Source organism: Sphaerodactylus townsendi, linkage group LG07 (assembly GCF_021028975.2).
Source record: "Sphaerodactylus townsendi isolate TG3544 linkage group LG07, MPM_Stown_v2.3, whole genome shotgun sequence".
Classification (NCBI taxonomy): Eukaryota; Metazoa; Chordata; class Lepidosauria; order Squamata; family Sphaerodactylidae; genus Sphaerodactylus; species Sphaerodactylus townsendi.
In genome coordinates, this window is record NC_059431.1 from 91,369,306 (window position 1) to 91,388,629 (window position 19,324).

Consider the following 19,324-nt stretch of genomic DNA (forward strand, 5'->3'; position numbering starts at 1 on the left):
ACATAATTTTTTTAAAAAAATTCTTCTAAAGGAAAAGAAATGCTCACGCATTGATACTTCTTCTTCATGGTTCCTCAAAATCATTTCAAAATTATTCCATGGTTATTAGTAAAGATGTGATGGAATGAATGTACGTGTCGTATCAGCTAAATGGCTGCAAATGCTAAATCACAACAGTCAGAACACATTGATTTTCCACCACCCCGATTTTCCACCACCAACGTTATGCCACATTGCAATTGAAAGTCCAGGTTCAAGATTTTTCTTTTTTGCATGATCTTCAGAGGAAGAACACATAACAAATGAAATCAACACAAACGATTTTGACGGAGGCCTATTATCCTCCAACCTCTAGCCTTGCCTTCACCCCATCGTATTCTCCTTTTGCGCTGGAAAAAAATGCAATACAAAACTCAAATAGCAAAAAACAAACAAACATTGGAAACAATCATGACTTTCTAAAATAAGCAGGTGACAGACATTAATGGATTTTTGCTTCTGTGTTTTGAGAAGCCAGCTCACCTAACACATTTTGCCATGATGCTTTACACAATGTGTCTCAGGAATCTGCAGCCTATGGCTCTGGAGCTAAATGGGGTTCAGTAGAAGAGTTTGAAGAAGAGTTTGGATTTATATCCCCCCTTTCTCTCCTGCAGAAGATTCAAAGGGGCTTACAATCTCCTTGCCCTTCCCCCCTCACAACAAACACCCTGTGAGGTAGGTGGAGCTGAGAGAGCTCCAAGAAGCTGTGACTAGCCCAAGGTCACCCAGCTGGCGTGTGTGGGAGTGTACAGGCTAATCTGAATTCCCCTGATAAGCCTCCACAGCTCAGTCGACAGAGCGGAGAATCAAACCCGGTTCCTCCAGATTAGATGAGCTCTTAACCTCCTACGCCACTGCTGCTCCACAGTACGGAAACAACTATGGCTCTTGGATGCTAGGGTAACCAGTAGGTGAAAAGATTGGCAAGAAAGATTTTTATGGACCTAAAGGACTTTTTAGCAATATAATCCAAGTGTACAGGTATTTGCCAGTGAATAAAATAATTATGCAGGGTGCTCATGTGCATATTATTGGGAGGTCTTATGGCTGTAATCCTAAGAAAACTTTCCTGGGAGTAAGACCCACTGAAAAAAATGGGACTGACTTCTGTGTGGGTCTGCTCAGGATTGCTCTGTGTGTGCACCACATCCTAATAAAGGATGGTTTTGGCCTGCAGAAACTTTAAGGATTATTAACCAACATCTCAATTACCAGTACTTGGTAGTTATATGGTTTAATTTATGGAAATAAGCCCTCCAATGCTTGTTCTTTGTTAATCTCTTTTTTTTGAATGTTGATATTTTGGCTCATTAATGGTACCAGGTTGCAGACCCTTGATCTACCTAGCGTGACAGGACAGGGGATGGGCTGTGCACCTGTAGTGTCTCTACTTAGTGGCTTCCGTGTTGGCTGCTGCGTTCACAGATCCCATTTGCACAGTGCATTTATGTATCACCAGTTCTCACAGTACATTTCATCACTAAGGAGATGCTGCTCAGGGAGCCCAGCTGGTTCTCACACTCAAAGCTTCAAGACCACCTATGAATATTCCCAGGAGCATCTATAGATTGAACAATTCTTTAAAAATGGACTATGTACTAAGTATGCTTTCCAACGGTACAAATGCCCTTGCTTAGAAAAGGTGACTGCTTGCCCTATGTTGTACAATTGCTATAGATATTGTGAGGTATTTTTGAAGCCACTATAATGGTCTTAAAATACACAGATTCCCCTCCCCCCAGTTTAACCTGGTATATATCCAGGGAGGGTCTTTACACTTTGATAAATCATGTCTGGCAAACCTCCCTTTGCTCCTTTAAAAAACAAACAAGCCAGAATCAAACATGGCACCCTTTAGGTAGTTTCCCATCAGGTTACATCTCCTTTGTGGAGGGGGTGGGGAAGCAAAATTTGGTAGTACTTTGGCCTCCTGAAAGCTGTTATCTGTGGAACATTTTGTTGAATAGCATCTCTTCTTATTGGTTTATTGGCTTATTGGCACCATGGGGCAGTTTATGCCTACCGGCTAAACTTTTATATATTTTTCATTTTCTTCCTCAAATCCAATGTTGACAGAACCTCCCGAGGATGATGGTATGAATTACCTTGGTACTGCCTCCCATTCTACATTAACATGTTAACAGTGGATTCAAAACAAAAATCAGAAGACTAGTGGGGGTGGGGGGTGGGGAGCAGAATAAAGCATTATGATAAACCTGTAGTTTGCCAACTTTTACGCCAACAAAGACTAGGAAATTGGACCTAGGACTCTTTTACAGTAGACTGGTCCAGATTGATATCAGAGATATTTTACAAAAATATTCCATTCTATATCAAAATGAGGCACATGCCTTTTCTTTACACACAGAGAAGAGCAACAAGACACAGTAATGGTTGCCTGCCTCAATGGTTGGTTCCTTTCTGGTCTTGGAATAGATAGCATCATTCATTGGTGACTACGGAGGTCTAATCTGGAAATTTGGCTGTAATTATGGGAAGAGCGACATCACACTCGGTCAGTTGTTGTGGAAGGAACAAAACTTCTCATCTGTATTGCTTTAAAATGTACACAGTAAATATGTATATTAAAAAAAATACAATAATACATTGATCTTTGTAGTGTCGAACCAACTAGAAGGTATGTATGATGCAAGGCTTTAGCAAATGAGATCTATAGATACAAATTTCACTGCAGAGTATGTAGTAGACAAATGTGTCTCTTTTTTTCTTTAAATATGTAAATCCTACACTGTAGGGTTTCTTTTTTTTTCTTTTATTTTTTGAAGTGGTAGAAAATGTTTTGAATAACTGTCCATGAGCATGAGCCGACAATTCATTACTGAGATCCCCAGAATGCCAAAAAATTTGCAATGCAAACAATCAGTACTATATACCAACTCTGCAAAAAGCCCTCATACACACTCAGCCCCAAAAGAAGAGGCTTTTGCTGTACAACCTTAGATACTCTTCCTGGTTTCCATGTACCATTTGACACGACAGCAGCCATGTGAAGCTGCTTTTAACCTGGCAATTCCCATGTGCCAGGCTCATTGAATTGGTTAGAATGCCACAGGAGAGAGAGAGAGAGAGAAAATGCTAGCAGCATAGCCATCAAATCATTTTCATATTAAACCTGCGTGGTCCAGGAACCTCCCCTTCCACCACCGCACCATTGTTTTTACGGGGGATATACTCAAGGTCAATATTGGTTTTATGCTTGCCTTTCCCTCGGCTCCACACAAAAAGAAGTAAGAAACAAAATAAAACCACCCCAAGGAATGTAAAACAGCCCATGGCTGTTGACACCAGTATTGTCTTGAGGTCAAGAGAAAATGTATTCACATTGGTTCCATTGGAACTGGTGTCATTGGAGTCCGTCATGTACATGGGAGTCCTGTTAGCATAAAGGAACCGATCCGAGGCAAATCCTTTGACAGTAAGGGTGGCTGCATAGGTGTCGTTCCCAGCAGCATTGCTTGCAATGCAAACATAGGTCCCGCTGTCTTGATCTTGAGCAAATCGGATTTCCAGTGTGCCATCTCCTAGTACTGTGGCTCTTCCATTGGATTTCATGGTGACCAGTCTTCGGCGTGGAGTCACCCAGGAGATGGTTGGTTGAGGATCACCATCTGCACTGCACATGAGCTGTACTGTTTGCCCTTCATCTACCACCAAGTATTGCAGTTTCTTGTCTTGGATCCTGGGCTTCTTGCAAGTGAAGTAGAAAGAAAGGGCAGTGCTGTGGAAGTCCTTGAAGGACCTTTCTTTGACGCTGTCAGGGCCAGCGCACATGGGCTGCTGGATGCCAAATTGCAGCATGGGCTGCCTTTGTAATATCCAAAGGAGGCGACAGTCACAAGCAAGAGGGTTGTTGTTTATGGAGAGGATTTCAAGGGCTTTGGTGGAATGGAACACATTCTCTTCTATGGTTTCTAACAAGTTTTGGGACACATTTAGCACACGCAGGAACCGGAGCCCTTGGAAAGCATGGGGTTCAATGGTGCGCAACTGGGCCCCAACTATGTGAAGCTCCTGTAGGCGCACCAATTCTGCAAGCATGCCTGACTCAATGGTGCTGATGGGGTTGTAGGAGAGGTTCAAGTGTGTTAGGTAAACCAGTTGCTTCAGAGCTGAATAAGGTATTGTGGACAAATTGGTGTTGGTGACGGAGAGAAAAGTGAGGTTCAGCCCATATAAGCTGTTGCTAGGCATCATGTCCAGCATAGACCAGTAGTTAATTTCTAGATTTTTCAGGCGGAACAATCTCTTAAAGGCAAATGCAGGCAAAAGGTTAATACTGAGATGTTTCAGGTGCAGGCTGATGAGGTTGTGAAGGTGGGAGAGGGCTTCTGTTGGTACAGCTGTTAGGTTGCATTTTTCCAAAGTAAGCTGCTCCAGGCTAAGTAGTCCACTAAATGCCCTGTGGGATATATATACCAGATCATTATCCCCTACTTCGAGGGACTTCAAGTTGTGTAGATCCTGGAACATGTAATCCAGTAGAATGACAATCTTATTTTCACTGATATCTAGCTTTGTTAAGTTTGACAGTCCAGTGAATACCCCTAAAGGAACCAGCTTCAGACGGTTTCCTTTGAGTCTCAAGGAGCGCAAGTTAAACAGATTGTTAAAGGCTCCTGGCTCTACATTGGCGATGACGTTGTCACTGAGATCTATCTCCTCAAGGAGTGGGTAAGATGTGAATTCCTCCGGGCTGATGTTTTTTAGCTTGTTCTTGCTAAGATCCAGGATTTTAGTCTCAATGGGGATGCCCTCGGGGATGGCAGTCAGGCGCCTCCGGTGACAGCTGACAGACTTGTTCTGTGCTGAACACTCACAACGCGCTGGGCAGCCTATGGTAGAGCCCATGAAAAGCAGCAGCACAGCCAGACCTAGAAATGGCTGCCAGCATGATATGGCTGTGTGAAGCATGACTCCACTGATGTTGTCTAATCTTCTGTCACAGGCCTGCCAAGAGGGAGGGAAAAAAGAGAGTTAATAAGGCCAAGAAGCTCAAAATAAAAGTTCCATTCATTTTAAGCTAAAACAAACGGCTAAAGAACCTTTTACTGTCAGCTTAGATCCAAACCCCTGCTTGCACTAAAAGCAAGTATTTTCACTTGTGTAACAGCAGGCCCACTGCTTTTGAAATCCCCCTCCATTTGCAGAGCTACATTGTAAACTGTTCCCAGAATTCCCAGTTCTCAAAACACCAGGGAATGCAGCAGTAGACTACACCTGGAAGGGGGAGTTAGGAAAGTTGAAACATTTTATTTACAGAATTTATATTCTGCCTTTCTGCACAATCAGGGCTATCAAGACAGCTAACATTTAATGACAAAACTTTATAAAACAATCATTAAAAACAATTTAAAAACAAATTAAAATACATATATAAAAATACATATCCAGCAATTAAAACACAGAGCAGGAAGAAGAGGTTATTGAGGCAACATGAGATCAAAAAGTCTTCATTTAATGGCTCAGTGCTGCTCACAGTTCTCTGGAAACCGTTTGCCCTCCCCACCCCCCAGTACTAGACCTGTTTTTAAAAAGAATCTTGGCGGTGCACTTCAACATCTAGTTGCCTAATATTACTTCATGTTTTCATATAAAGCTTGTCGCTGCTTTTTAATTCATACAATATATAACCTGAGACTATCATATTGCTCTTCCCTTCCATAAACTTGCATTTCTGTCTGGGTATATTGGCCATACTGCTCAGAGGCTTAGCAGCAATCTATTTATTCACAAAATATATAGCACCTGAAGAACTGCGTTATTAAAGTAATAATAAATGAAGAATTCTATATAATAACATTTGGTTCAAATAATGGCATTTCAGTGTTCAAAGTATTTCATACACATTATTATGGGTAATCCTTATAGACATCTTGTAAGGTTGGTTATTACTATTAACCCCATGTTAGAGATGACAAAGCAGACCAGCTGAGGATTGTGATATATTTATTATACACATCACAATGGAACAGTTTGCTCCCCGCACCTGTGGAAATTTGTGTGAGTTGGTTTAGCTTCAGAATGGGGCAGAGTCCCAGCTTAGTTAACTATTTCATAATTAGAAGTGCAGACTGAATGAGTTTGAAACTGTCAGCTTCCATCAATGCAATTAACATTTTGTTTTAAGGACCCCATTTTTATTAACCTGAATAAATACCCTAATCCTGACCTAAAAGCAAAAGGGAACATTGTAAGAATTAGAGAGGATGGCTTGCTAGGGCCATCTAGTGAGATCAAGGCAACTATGAAATTCAAATTGAGAACTTTCTGATTTGTAGCGCCATCTCTCAGCCACTATGATGTACCATTATTTATTTATATTATTTTTCGACTGCTTTTCTGCCATACAGCAAGAAGGTTAAATATATACAAATAACTACAGATGTATTTTAAAATCCACAGCATTATATAAACAATAAAAGGTCAACAATAATTTAAAAAAACATAAGGAATTAGATAATTAGATAAAACCCCCCCCCCCCATCTTTTTAGCTTGTAATCACTTTTGGAATTTTAAGAACATAGATAGGACACTGTTGCAGAATGGCTGCCATGAGGTTCAGAGGTCAGTCAGAAAACACTAGGAGGCACTGCCCTTCAATGGAGGCAGCAATTTCTGAATGGGTGTTCCTTGTCTCCCGGGTTTGTCTAAAGCACCTCTTGCTCCAATAATGAGGAGAAGAGCTGTGACTGGTTGTTTCCTTTTAAAAAGATGTACTTTGTTGAAGAAACACATGGGTACCAGGAATTGCTCCTACAGAAAATATTTAAAAAAATACACACTCAAATAAATACCTATCCACTGAAGTAATAGCTCCGCCCTCCATAATACTCTCAATGGCTGAAGGTGAAAGGAAGATAAAAGGTAGAGTGGTTGGTGAGTGGGAAGAAGAACAAGTGATGACATGCAAGTTGCCAGGAGAAAAGAAAGAAGAAATAGTGTGGGTAGGGGAATTCAGGGAAAGTAAGGTGCCCCTGAAAGTTTTGAAGAGAATTGACCCTAGCCCAAACAAAGAAAAACTACAAAATGCTTCCTATCAAACGGAACCAATACTGAAGTTTATCATTGCTCAGGGAAGTGAGAAGGCATGACATAAATGGGGGGGGGGGCAAAAGAGAGACTGGGGCAGGCAGTAGATCATAGGAACCAATACAATAAATAAATAAGAGGAAACCACAAAGGTATAGAACAGGGGTAGGGAACCTGCGGCTCTCCAGATGTTTAGGAACTACAATTCGCATCAGCCCCTACTAGCATGGCCAATTGGCCATGCTGACAGAGGCTGATGGGAATTGTAGTTCCTGAACATCTGGAGAGCCGCAGGTTCCCTACCCCTGGTATAGAAGGCCGATCAATGTATTAAGGCCTACAATAAAGAAGCTGGTTGTTATGCTCTTTTGAGAAATCAAGGGAAGGGAAGATCTAAGTCAAGTCCTCAATTTAAGAGCAATCTATTCCTTTAGATGATTTATTTTATTACAGAAGAAAAAGCAGGCTTGTTCAGGAAGCAAGGGAAGCAGATTGTGTCTGGCCTTCTCATGGGCATTGCTGGCACATTTCAAAGCCCACTGGCGGTAAAGACTATGGATATAATGTCTGCAAACAAATAACATGGATAGGGCCAAATTTTCATTTATTCTCAAATGCTAATGAACTCATAGTTCAGGCCTATGCTTATAGAGTCCACTGTTTTGAGGTATATCAAAGAATAAGCTATAGGCACAATGTAAATATTAAATAAATATCTGGAAATTCCACCAGTCCAAAGATAGGACAGACTGATGGATGAGACAATTTATTTTTCCCCACGTAGCTTTTCTAAACACATGAAAACTATCTTCAAGCATTTTTAAGACAGTCCCTTTTGTTTCTTGTCGTATACCAAATTGTTAAAAAGAAAGATAGCAAATATGCACAGTGATTTTAAATTTGTATTGTTCTTTTCCAGAATAGTGGGTTTGATACACTCACACAGAATAGTGGGTTTGATACACTCACACATGGCACTCTGAACTCTTGTGAAATGCAACCAATGCCCAGTACTAGCTAAAGTTAGACACACTGTTTGTAAAAGTGGCAAATTGCCTCACACAATTCTCTGAACATGCTTCGGTCTTAACTTGCAGAGAGCCTTTCAATTCTGCTCATGGGCTTCTCTTTGAGTAGAAGGGTAATGTATGGTGGCATTCTGATCTAGCCAAAGAACACAAATGCAGCCCTTTCTTCACTATGTGACCTTGAGATAATATTTCAACAGTGTCTTGGAACTACAGGCTGCTGAGACTCATTTAGGCCCCTTTCTCTTCTTCAGTCAAAGCTTTGTGAGTCAAAGAATTGCTAGTTATGTCCAGCTGTGCAAAAAAAAAATATATATAACCAAACTAAACCTCACTTCATTAGGAATTAAGTTACAACTGAAAATATATCAGTCCCTGTGATTTAGGTCTTTCCAGTGAATTCTGATCAAAGTAGCTTTCAACTACTCTGATCATTACTTTCTCAACTCAGGCTGGGATGTGGTGCTTTCGTACTGATATTTCTGCCGTGCAGGGAATTAATTTTCTACCTTAACCCTCTAACGCATGAAGCTGAAAGTAAACAGGTTTAGAGGAAGAATAACACCCTGGGAGCGCTCATTTTAGTCACAAAAGCCTGTAAGCCTCACTACAGACATCCATGCAACAGAACAACAGCAAAAAAAATAACTCTCCTAGTGTAAAATAGATAATAAAAGGTTATTTCTTTAGTGGAGATAGTGTGAGTTACAAAGGCCATGGTTTCTAGCAGCAATAGTGTCTATTAAAAGCAAACTGACAAAAGAACATGTTTGCACAGTCCAGTGATAAGACCACACCCACATATCATTGGATGTGGGACCATGTGATCATTACACTATAATTGTTTCCTTGTGGACTGTGCTATCTGTACAGAAAACAATGTGTAGATGCAGCAATTGGCTTCCAGTCCCAACAATGTTTTTATACTGTGGGGAGGATGATGTAAATTTAATATTTGTTTAAGGTAGAAGCAGGAAAAGAGCTGGGATTAAAATTTCAGAACACTTCAGGGAATGTCACATTTTGTAAACTTCTGCTAGCTGAGGCACACCGTTTCTCTGGAATGAAATACAAGGGACAGCTCCCTTAAGTTCACTGATGCTGTTCACTTAATGTGCCTAGGGCCCCAAACACACCATTTTCAGAAACCACAGCAATAATTAAAAGTTAGTGAAACTAGGCAGTATATATTTTAAAGGTTTTGACAGTAGCAAATTTATTTTGACACTGCAATCTTAAGAATACTTACCCAGGAATAAGCTTCATTGAATAAAATGGGATATTTCTGAGAAACACATCCTTCTTCTGAGTCACTTCTGAGAAACTTACCCTGTATGGCATGGATACAGGATACATTGCTAAGAGGATCCACAGGGTTTGCTCCATATTTGCTACTGAAAAGGACTGTGGAGCACCTTATAGGTGCATACCTAGCTGTAGCACTGATTGAGGGAGAAGCTGTGAGAGAAGGAGGCAGGCTGACTTGATAACAGTTGCCTGGGCTTGTCCTTTTCATCCCCACTACCGTCTTAACCAGGTTTCAGAACACAAACTAACCAGGTTTGAGGGACAACCTCCCCATTGCTTGCGTGGCAGATTCTGTTTCTGGCACTCGTTCTCCCCGTTAATCTGCATTCCGGCAAGACCTGGTTGCAAGTGGCATAGACCCCATTAACACGGTTCAGAGCTGATCCGAGGGGAGGGCTGAGGGCTGAATCCCTGACTCGTTTCCCACCCTGGAGTGTGACGTGGAATTCAGGCAACCAATCAGCGCTGCGATGCGCATGCAGCCTTTTCTTGGTTTCGTGTCCGCTTTTGTGATCGGCCAGCAGAAGGGGACACAAACGTTAAACAGTCAAATGTGTAACTTTGAACCTTTAATGGTTTACACAGGTAATGATTAACTGTTTGCACAGTTAAACAGTTAAATGTTAAACGTTTACACGCTTTTTTTTTATCATGCCCCTATAATGTACGTTTCCACAGTGGGAAAAGGTCCCGCCCCATCAAGGCACGCTAGCCCATCAGGGAAGACAGGCGAAGCGAGCTCGCCTGGTAGTGGGGATTGCTAAGAGTTCTGCAACCGGGTGAGTCTACTGTGTGTGCTGCAGTGAGGAGGGAGAAACTCTGATGAAGAGAACACAGTTTCACAACGAACAGGTTTGGATCTGCGTGCAAATTTTAAGTGTGGATTTGACCAAAACTGTTCTCCTGAATGCCAATGGCAATTCTTCAAGGTATTGTGCTGCGTGTGCTGCATCTCCCAAGGATCCTTTCATATGCCCCGATTCAGAAGTTGCTGGCAAATTCTGAAGGTTAGCAGCATCTTCACACACAGTGTCTCTTCCAATATCTTGTCTCTTCAAGTCTGGCAAATGACTTACACTTTCCTTTCTCCCTTGCTTTCTCTACCCTGGCTGAGTTTCCAATGGATTTTGAAAGTGAGTTTCCTTTCTTAATCAGGCAAAAGCTGTTTATTTTCTTAGTTTCCTTTAAATTTAGTGGCAAATCCTTCCCTTCAACATATTATTTCTGTTATGGAGAAGTCAGATGCTAAGGAGAGGTCTAGCAGGAAAACACCTAACACATACTCTCAGGTTTTAATGCTTAGAAAATATTCTTGCCAATCTGAGTTTCTGGAGCTAAATTTGTTCAGTCATATTTGCAATGAGAACTTGCTCCCACCCTTAATTAAGAAAAAATATATTTCTTCCCATGTGAAAAGCCTTTTCTGCTTCCATGCACTACCCTCTGGTTCCACTTGTGCTTTCTAAATGCACTGATAAGAAACATTTTCATTCTTTCAGATGCTGTTTGAACACAAGACCTAACACAGAGGTCAACTGCACCTGGTGAAGGAGGAACAAAGCTGCTTTTAAATGATTAGTTAACAGCTCTGTTTGATCTCTCCAGAAACACTTGAGACCTCTCCTGGCACTTGTTCTTGGATTCTTTGAAATGCAAAACTGGTGCTAAAATATCCAGCAGTACTGAATCTTCATTTGGACTATGAGTCAGGGGTTCAGCCACAGCCTGGGGGCTGATTCTTATCTTTCTTATTCCAACAAGGCTGCCAGTACTTGCTTCATAAAAATTGTAACATGGTGTGACAAACTATACCTTTTGGAACTAAGAGGGTAAAGTGTAGATGACTGGATAAGGCAGTGGCAAACCAACCCGTAAACATGGTTACCTAGTAATGTTTACCTGGTACCATTGCGATATTTACTTTTAAAAGCCTGGGCAGTGGAAGGGCACCAAGGTATAGCCCAGTCTTGTCAGATCTTTGAAGCAAACAGGGTTGATACTTGGAAGAGAAATCTTCAAGGAAGTCTCTGCAGAGGAAGGCAATGATAGACCACTTTTGTTTAATCACTTGCATTGAAAGCCACTTCCTAGGGTCGCCATAAATCAACAGACTTATGTACACATAAGTGTGGGCTTATATCACACTGGATACCAGAGATGTAAGAAGATCCGATGTGAGCTTTGGTCGGTTCTGCATGGCAAAATTATACCCGTGTACTAACTGTTTATTAAACCTGGGTCTATTTTATCCTGGGGTGTCCGTTCACATGGCTGCCCACTTTTTGAAGGAATCCAGTGAAGACCGGGAGGAAATCCAGCTTGTTTCGCACGAATCCGGGACTTCTGTATTTACATTGCAAGCATATCTGAGCATGCCCGGTGTCCTGCGTTCTGATTGGCTGTTGTTTTTGAGTGGCAACTGCAAGCATATCTGAGCATGCCCAGTATCCTGCGTTCTGATTGGATGATTTTGAGTGGCAGCTTGGATGAACGTCAGGTGGGGAAATCAGGAGGCTGCACAGGAAAAATAAACTGAGTCTGCTCCTGATTGGTGTTTGCATGGTAGTAGGCTCTAGCAGAGTCACTCTGGGATTTTTTTTAAAGAACCACCAAACTGGTGGTTTTTGAATACCCTGGGATGAGGGAAATATCGCAGGGCAAACCTGCTTTAGGACTGGGGGAGAGCAGTTTATTAAATTGAACCAACAACAACAACAACAACAACAACAACAACAACAACATTCAAAGAGAACTTTGAATTCTGGTAGTTTAGTCATGACCTACTTTGCCTCTATGGTTGGGTTAACTCTTTACAGAAGAGAATACGGGAAGAACCAATGACACTATATTTTTCTAGGCAAATATTATCCAGGCCCTATGGGATGGGGTGAAAACAGAGGAGAACAATTTTGACATGGGAAGAAACAATGTTCAACATGGTTCCTTCACCTAGAATTCACCAGGTTTTTTTCCTTCATAAATGTTAGGTATGTAGGCTAAGTCCAATGGTTGGCCATATCTTCTACCCCTCAAGCTAGCTTTCAGACAAGGATAATACTACCCTGCTGCATTCATTCTGCTACTAAATATTTTGCACAAAACACATATCTGGTTCCAAGATTTGTTCACTCGCAGGTGAAGGGAAAAGGGGCACGTAGTGGAAAAGTCCAAGTGTGGAGATAAAAGATGTGTCCCTGTTTTCATAACTGCAACTCTTGTAATAAACAACAAGTGGTTGATGGCTTCCTGGGAGTATCTAATGGAATCTTCATTATTGGGGAGCATTAAGAGCAGGTTGAAAAGTATTTGGTCTGATTAGTTTACTGTAATGGTTTTTAACCAGTGTGCTTAGTCACACTGTGAAACAGGATAGTGAACTAGATGAACCACTGGTCTAATACAGTAAGGGTGTCCTTATGATCTCAAACTTTAATCTATCACCCACCAAATACACAACACGCTCAGTGAATGCCTCCAAGCCATAAGTAAAAGCCATGCTCTAAACAAAGCCATTTTATTAATCTACATATCTAATTCCAAACTGTGTCCCCTGCCTATAGATGCTTAAGTCCACAGATAGGGGGCACATCACCCCAACAGCTTTTCTGCAGATTTAGAGGACCCCTAGGTCTGCAGAAATATATGAAATGGAAAAAGGGGGTTAAATAACTCAATTTTGAAAAATTTGTCTGTACATGTGCAGAAAACACTCTTTCAAAATGGTGCTGGCTGCTGCTGAGAGCCAGTCATGGTCCCAGGGATTTGACTTCCTTTTTAAGGGTGTGTTGGATCCCCCCTTTAAGGGAAGATGGGATTTTCCCCACAAGTTTTGCTTGCCCCCACTTTACAGGTATATTTTAGTCTTTTCATACACAGATTTCAGGAATACAAACAACTAGATATTTCAACCACATGGCCATCAACCAGCTCATAAATTGGCTTGATTCTTATTCGCAGAGCACAATTTCTAGGATTTTATCTTCAGTGCAGGATGAGAAGTATAAAATAACTCACTTACTGCCAGAAGTCATTGGAAAAGGGGCTGCCTCAAATCCCAAATGCCCTCATTCCCCCCTCCCAGTTTGTAGATTGTACCCTAGAGGGCCATATGGCCCCGGTTAAGAATGGTGCAAATGAACTCCTAAGGCAAGACTGAGCTGAAGAATGGAGATGGTTATTAGTTTGTCAATTAATTACTCATGATGACTAAATACATCCACTAGTCCCACTGAAAAAAAGCTGCAACCGAATAACCGGGGGCAGCCATTGCTGCCGGGGTGAGCCAAGGAGCAAAAATAAGTTGCAAACATGGCTTGGCGGCATGCTGCAGAAACGGGGTGCATTGATTGGCTCCCGGCCGGTAAAGGCGGGAGGAGCCAGGGTATATAAGAACGCCTCACCCAGACCTCGCCCTTCCCGGCGGCGAGACTCAGAAAGGCGTGGTGTGCAGAACTGAGTCGAGCGTAAGGCCTGGAAGGAGCCTGGTCTTGGCCATCCTCCCTCTTGCTTGGTCTACTCCTTACCTCTTCTCAGCTTCTCCTTCTTGGTCTGACTTCACCTGTGCTTACTTTCTCTTCGTTCCTTTCCTCTCCACCACTTCTCCCCTATTTTCACTCTTGGCTGTTGGCCAGGTCTCAGCTTCGCCGCAATGGGTCCTAAGCGGGCGAAGAGCAAGGAGCCCTCCCAGGAGGACCTGCCACCTTCAGGCAGGGCCCGGGCCCTCCTTAACAGGGTGCGTGCCCAGACGGGACCCGGGGCAGTGGGGGAGGGCCCCGTGGTCGGGCGGATTGGCGCGGTTGCCAGGCGGCTGCCGCCGTGGCCTTGGGCTTATCCCCTATAGGCAGGGGCAGGTCGGCGGGTTCGGCGGCGCAGCCTTCTTCATCCGGGGAAGTGATCCCTGGGGCACAGCAGACGAACTCCAGCTGTCTCCTCCGGTGAGCGCATCCACGTCGGTGGATGCGTCCGTGGGCCCCTCCGAGCAGGAGGGCCGGAGGAAGAAGTGGTCGTCGTGACACTCCCGGTCCTCCAGGCGGTCGCCCAGCTCCTCTTCATCGGGTGAGTCAACTGAGGATGATGAAATGCAAGTTAGCGGGGAGTTCTGGTTTCAAGGGGAGAAGGTGCCTGCTCTCCCCCCCTGGCTAGCAAAACGCAGGCGCCTTCAGGGGTTGGAGGCGTCATCTACTGGCGCGGTCCCCAACGACAACAGGAACCCTCCCGGGTCCCACCTCCCCAGGAAGCTCCGGGAGCGGGCTCTCGACGGGTATTATGTGGACGTATTCAGGTGCCTGTGGCAGGAGGGGGAGCAGGGCTTGTCTGGGGGCAAGGCCGATAAGAAACGGAAGGATCCGGCAGTGGCGGAGCGGACCTTTAACAACTGGTTGCAGGGCTTTACTGAATACCTGGCCCTGATAGTGGCTGCTTACCCTCTGCGTGCTTGGCACTTGACGGCCCATATGGCACACGTGCTGCGGGCCCGGTCCTTGGCCGGCGAACCCATGGCCATAGCCTATGACGAGGCTATCCGCAAGAACGCTTCCCATAAGAGCTGCTTTCGCTGGGACCTCACCCACGACCAAACATGGATGGTCGTGGTCCAGCCGGCCATGAAGAACGCCGGAGCCCTCCGCCACTGAGAGGCCTCCCAGAAGCTACCTGGGACGGGGGGTGGCGAAAGGGACTTGCTGGGAATTTAATAGAGGCGCTTGCCAGTGACCAAAATGCAAGTATGATCACGTTTGCTCCAACTGATCTGGAAACCACAGCAGGGTGGGCTGCACAAAGCCAGTCGGCCGCCCTCCCTTTCGGCAGGCCCGGTTCCCTGGCGCCGGGCCCTCTCAGACGGATGCCGGCGGCCAGGGCAGCGCTGCTGCCTCCCAAAAGCATTGAAACTTCAGCTTTGCTGCAGACCTTGCCCCCCACACCCGTCCGGCTGGGGGTGCTGTTAGACTGGCAGCAGCATTACCCTGACAAGGGTGCAGCTCGCCTTTTGGGGATGGCTTTGCAACGGGTTTCAGAATCCCATACCAGGGGTGCAGGAAGGCCTATCCCTAGATTTTGAGCTGTTGGGCATCCACTTTCAAGGGCTCTGGCACGTGGACAAGGAAATGCCCATGGGATGCTCCATAGCCTGTGCCGCATTCGAGGCCTTCAGCACTTTTCTCGAATGGGCTTTCAGGCAGAGGGTGCCCTCCGGGTTGGTGACACACTACTTGGATGATTTCCTGTTTATCGGCAGGCAGGCACCAGGGAGTGCGAGGTCGCACTGGGGGCCTTTCAAACGCTGGCAGCCGAAATAGGGGTCCCTTTGGCTCCCAATAAGATGGAGGGCCCTTCGCCCGCCTTCAGCTACTTAGGCATACAGCTGGACACGGTCCATGGCACGTCCTCACTCCCCAGAGACAAGCTGCTCGCTCTAGCCAACCTAATCCAGTCGATCATGCTCCTGCGAAAATGCAGGGTGCGCCTGGTCCAGTCCTTACTGGGTCACCTTAATTTCGCCTGCAGGGTGGTGGCACCAGGCAGCGCATTCTGCTCCCGGCTGGCGAGGTCTTTGTCTGGCTACAGGTTCCCCGACCATCACGTTAGGGTTACAAAGGGACTGAAAGAGGACCTTAAGGTTTGGCAAACATTTCTCCAGGGCTTTAATGGCATTTCCTTGTGGCGGACGTCTGTAGAACCTGGCCTGGAGCTACAGGTGCATTCTGACGCCTCAGGGGCCTTTGGTTTCGGTGTATACTTCCAGGGTCACTGGGCACAGGGCCTCTGGCCTGCATCTTGGCACGCACTGGGAATCACTAGGGACCTAATCTTCCTTGAACTGTTTCCCATTCTGGTGGTGGTGCACATCTGGCATGACTGTTGGCTTGATAAGAGGGTGCTCTTCTGGTGCGACAACCAGGCCGTCATGTGTGTGGTGAACAGGCAATCTAGCAAATCTGCACGGGTCATGCGTCTGGTGCGCGATCTTGTTCTTACCTGCTTGAAGTATAACATCTCCTTTAAAGCTGCTTTTGTTCCAGGTTTGCAGAATGAGATTGCCAATGCCTTATCTCGCCAGCAAGGGGATCGCATCAGGCGCCTGGCCCCCGGGGCAGAGCTGTTCCCGGCGACAGTGCCGGCGTCCCTGTGGAACCTTGGCAGCGAACCATCATCACAGGTGTTTTGAATTCGTTGGCACCGGCCACGTGTAGACAGTACGACAGAGCCGTGCACGACTTCCAGAGCTACGCCGCGACGACAGGGCGGTTGGTCCGCAGAGGGGTGGATACAGGCCTCCTACTTGAGTACCTAGTTTACCTCCATGGGCGGGGCATGCACCCACGATCCATGGGGGTGCAGCTGGCCGGGATTGCATTTTATTGCAGGATCTCTGGCTTCCCGGATGTAACTAAAACATTTGTCGTCTGCCGGCTGGCGGCTGGCTGGTGGCCCTCGGGCCCCAGCCACAGGGACTTAAGGCGCCCCATCACCAGGGAGGTGCTCCGAGCAGTCACGGGGGAGTTGCGGCAGGTGTGCGCTTCACGCTATGAGCGCCTGCTCTTTACAGCTGCTTTCCACCTGGCGCATCACGGGGCTTTCAGGCCGGGGGAGCTGGTGGCCCCCACCAGGGACCGGCTTCCAGGTACAGTGCTGCAGCGGCAGCACCTGGTCTTGTCCGGATACATGGTCTATGCATGGCTTGCCCATTCCAAAACCAATCCGGAGGCCCATGGTGCCTGGGTCACGATGCCAGTCTTGCCGGGTGATGTGACCTGCCCCCTTGCCTCACTAACCGCTTGGCTCTGCCACAGCCCACGGCAAGGCGGGATGCTCCTGGTGCACGGGGATGGGTCCCCCCCTCACCAAGTTCCAGATGCTGGCGGTGTTGAGGGCTTGCCTGGCCCGGGCAGGATTGCCAGCCACCGAGTGCGGCCTGCACTCCTTCAGGATTGGGGCCGCCACAACCGCGGCCCAGCAGGGCAGGGCCCATGACGAAATCCGCACCTTGGGCAGGTTGCGCTCGGACGCTTTTCGGGCTTAAATCCGCCCTCACTTAACATGTTGATTCCCTTTCAGTGCCTCCAGTGCCGCAGACTGTTTTCCGACAGGTGTGGGTCGTGGGGCACAGCATCATCAATCAAGCCGGGGACTACGCCTGCTCATCCGATTGGGGCCGGCATCTCGGACTCGCGGCTCACGTGAGAATCACCTGGTTGGGGCAAGGGAACATGCTATGGGATGAGCTTGAATGCAAGCTTATCGAATACATTTTCCAATTGGCCACACCGGACATTTTAGTCGTCCACCTGGGGGAGGAGGACCTCCCAGCCAGGTCGGGACTTGAACTGAGATGGCCGGTGGCCACCATGCTACGGAGTCTGGCGAAGCACCGGTCCGGCACGACTTTGGTGTGGTCAGATCTCCTCCACCGGGTGCACTGGAGGGGGGCGATGGAACCCGCGGCCGTGGACAGGGCCCACCGGAAGGTCAACAAGGCGGCCGCCAAGGTGGTGCTCTCCCTCGGGGGAGCGGTGGCGGACCATGCAGAGATTTCGCAGGATAACAGATCTGTTCGAGCCAGATGGTGTCCACCTGTCCCGGTGGGGCTCGGACCTTTGGCTGCAATCAGTGCGCTACACCCTCCTCTGATGGGTGAGGACCAGACAGGCTCAGGCTTGAGAAGCTTGGGCAGGGAGCTGCGAGAGGGGCAGCTCGTGGCGGGTTTGACAATGGGAGTCGCACATCTGGGGAGAAAACGAGTCTTCCAGCAGGTTCTCCCAGGCTTGTGCCCTGTGGAAGGGCCGGGGGTGGGGCGGGCAGGCCGGCAGGCCAGCAGGCCGGGCCGCTGCCCGACACCCCAGGGAGTGGGGTTGGGTCAGGCCGATAGGCGGCCGTGGGCTTAGCCAGTGCCCGACACCCCAGCAAGCAAGGAGAGGAGGGCGGGCCGGTAGGCGGCCATGGGCTTAGCCGGTGCCCGTCTCCTCAGCAAAGGCAGGAAGGGTGGAAGCCTGAGTGATATCTCTGGGGCTTCCCTTCCCGACATTTCCCAATGGAGATTGGGATGTTGATGTGTGACCCGTTTGCCGCCCAGCTTCATTTTGTACATAGTTGAAGTTTGATCGTGTTATTGATTATTATATATTAATAAACTGGGCTGCGGCCCATTCCTTTTCCAGCCTGTCGTTGTTGAGCGAAGAAAGGTCTCACCATCTGGAGCAATGCTGGAGCACTGATGTATGTGATCAACAACTCCATTGTGTCTATTGCCAGGCTGTAGCTTGAAGCACTTCACATTACAAGTATGAATTGAATATCTGAGTAGTACTTCTCCACATGAACCATTCCTGCACAAACTTAGCCATCTCCAAAATTTTTGAATACAAACATTGTTTGAATCCAAGAGAGCCCTCCATGGGAGAAGAGCAGTGGTGGGATCCAAAAATTTTAACAACAGGTTCCGATGGTGGTGGGATTCAATCAGTGGCGCCGCTGCACACACGCACCTCCAGTCTTTATTGGGCAGGGAGGTTGCTTTAGTGACCCCTTCTTGGCACTCAGAAAAAAATTAGTAACCACTTCTAGAGAAGTGGTGAGAACTGGTTGGACCCCAACTCTGGAGAAGAGGGTTCCCTACAGTGCTAACCTATGTAGAGCTGTTCCAATTTGAGCCCACTGAAAACAATGAGCTTGAATTGGAGATGACAATGGCACTGCCAGTCCATCAAGAAAAGGTAGTTTTTACTCATCTCTGCCAGAGCACTGATCTTGATTATCAGGCCCCCTTCCCCAACCTCTATTCAACAATTTCATCTCTTTCTCACAGGTCAATGCAGTAAAATCTAATTTTAAAGAAAGCAGTATGAATGACTTGGATTGATTTCTCTACTTTCATTCTCAGCATGAATGCTCCATTCAG

At 46.3% G+C, this 19,324-nt stretch overlaps 1 protein-coding gene across 4 annotated transcripts in view; it reads right to left on the minus strand.

Annotated features, from left to right (window-relative positions):
• Window positions 1-814: 814 nt before the first annotated feature.
• LINGO2 (leucine rich repeat and Ig domain containing 2) overlaps window positions 815-19,324 on the minus strand; it is an 837,999-nt gene continuing 819,489 nt past the window's right edge. For all 4 annotated transcript variants that reach the window (XM_048503786.1, XM_048503785.1, XM_048503784.1 and 1 more), the window contains one exon: window positions 815-5,010. In XM_048503786.1, coding sequence (XP_048359743.1) covers window positions 3,154-4,974 — 1,821 coding nt within the window. In that variant the 5' untranslated portion in view covers window positions 4,975-5,010 and the 3' untranslated portion in view covers window positions 815-3,153. The remainder of the gene's footprint in view (window positions 5,011-19,324) is intronic.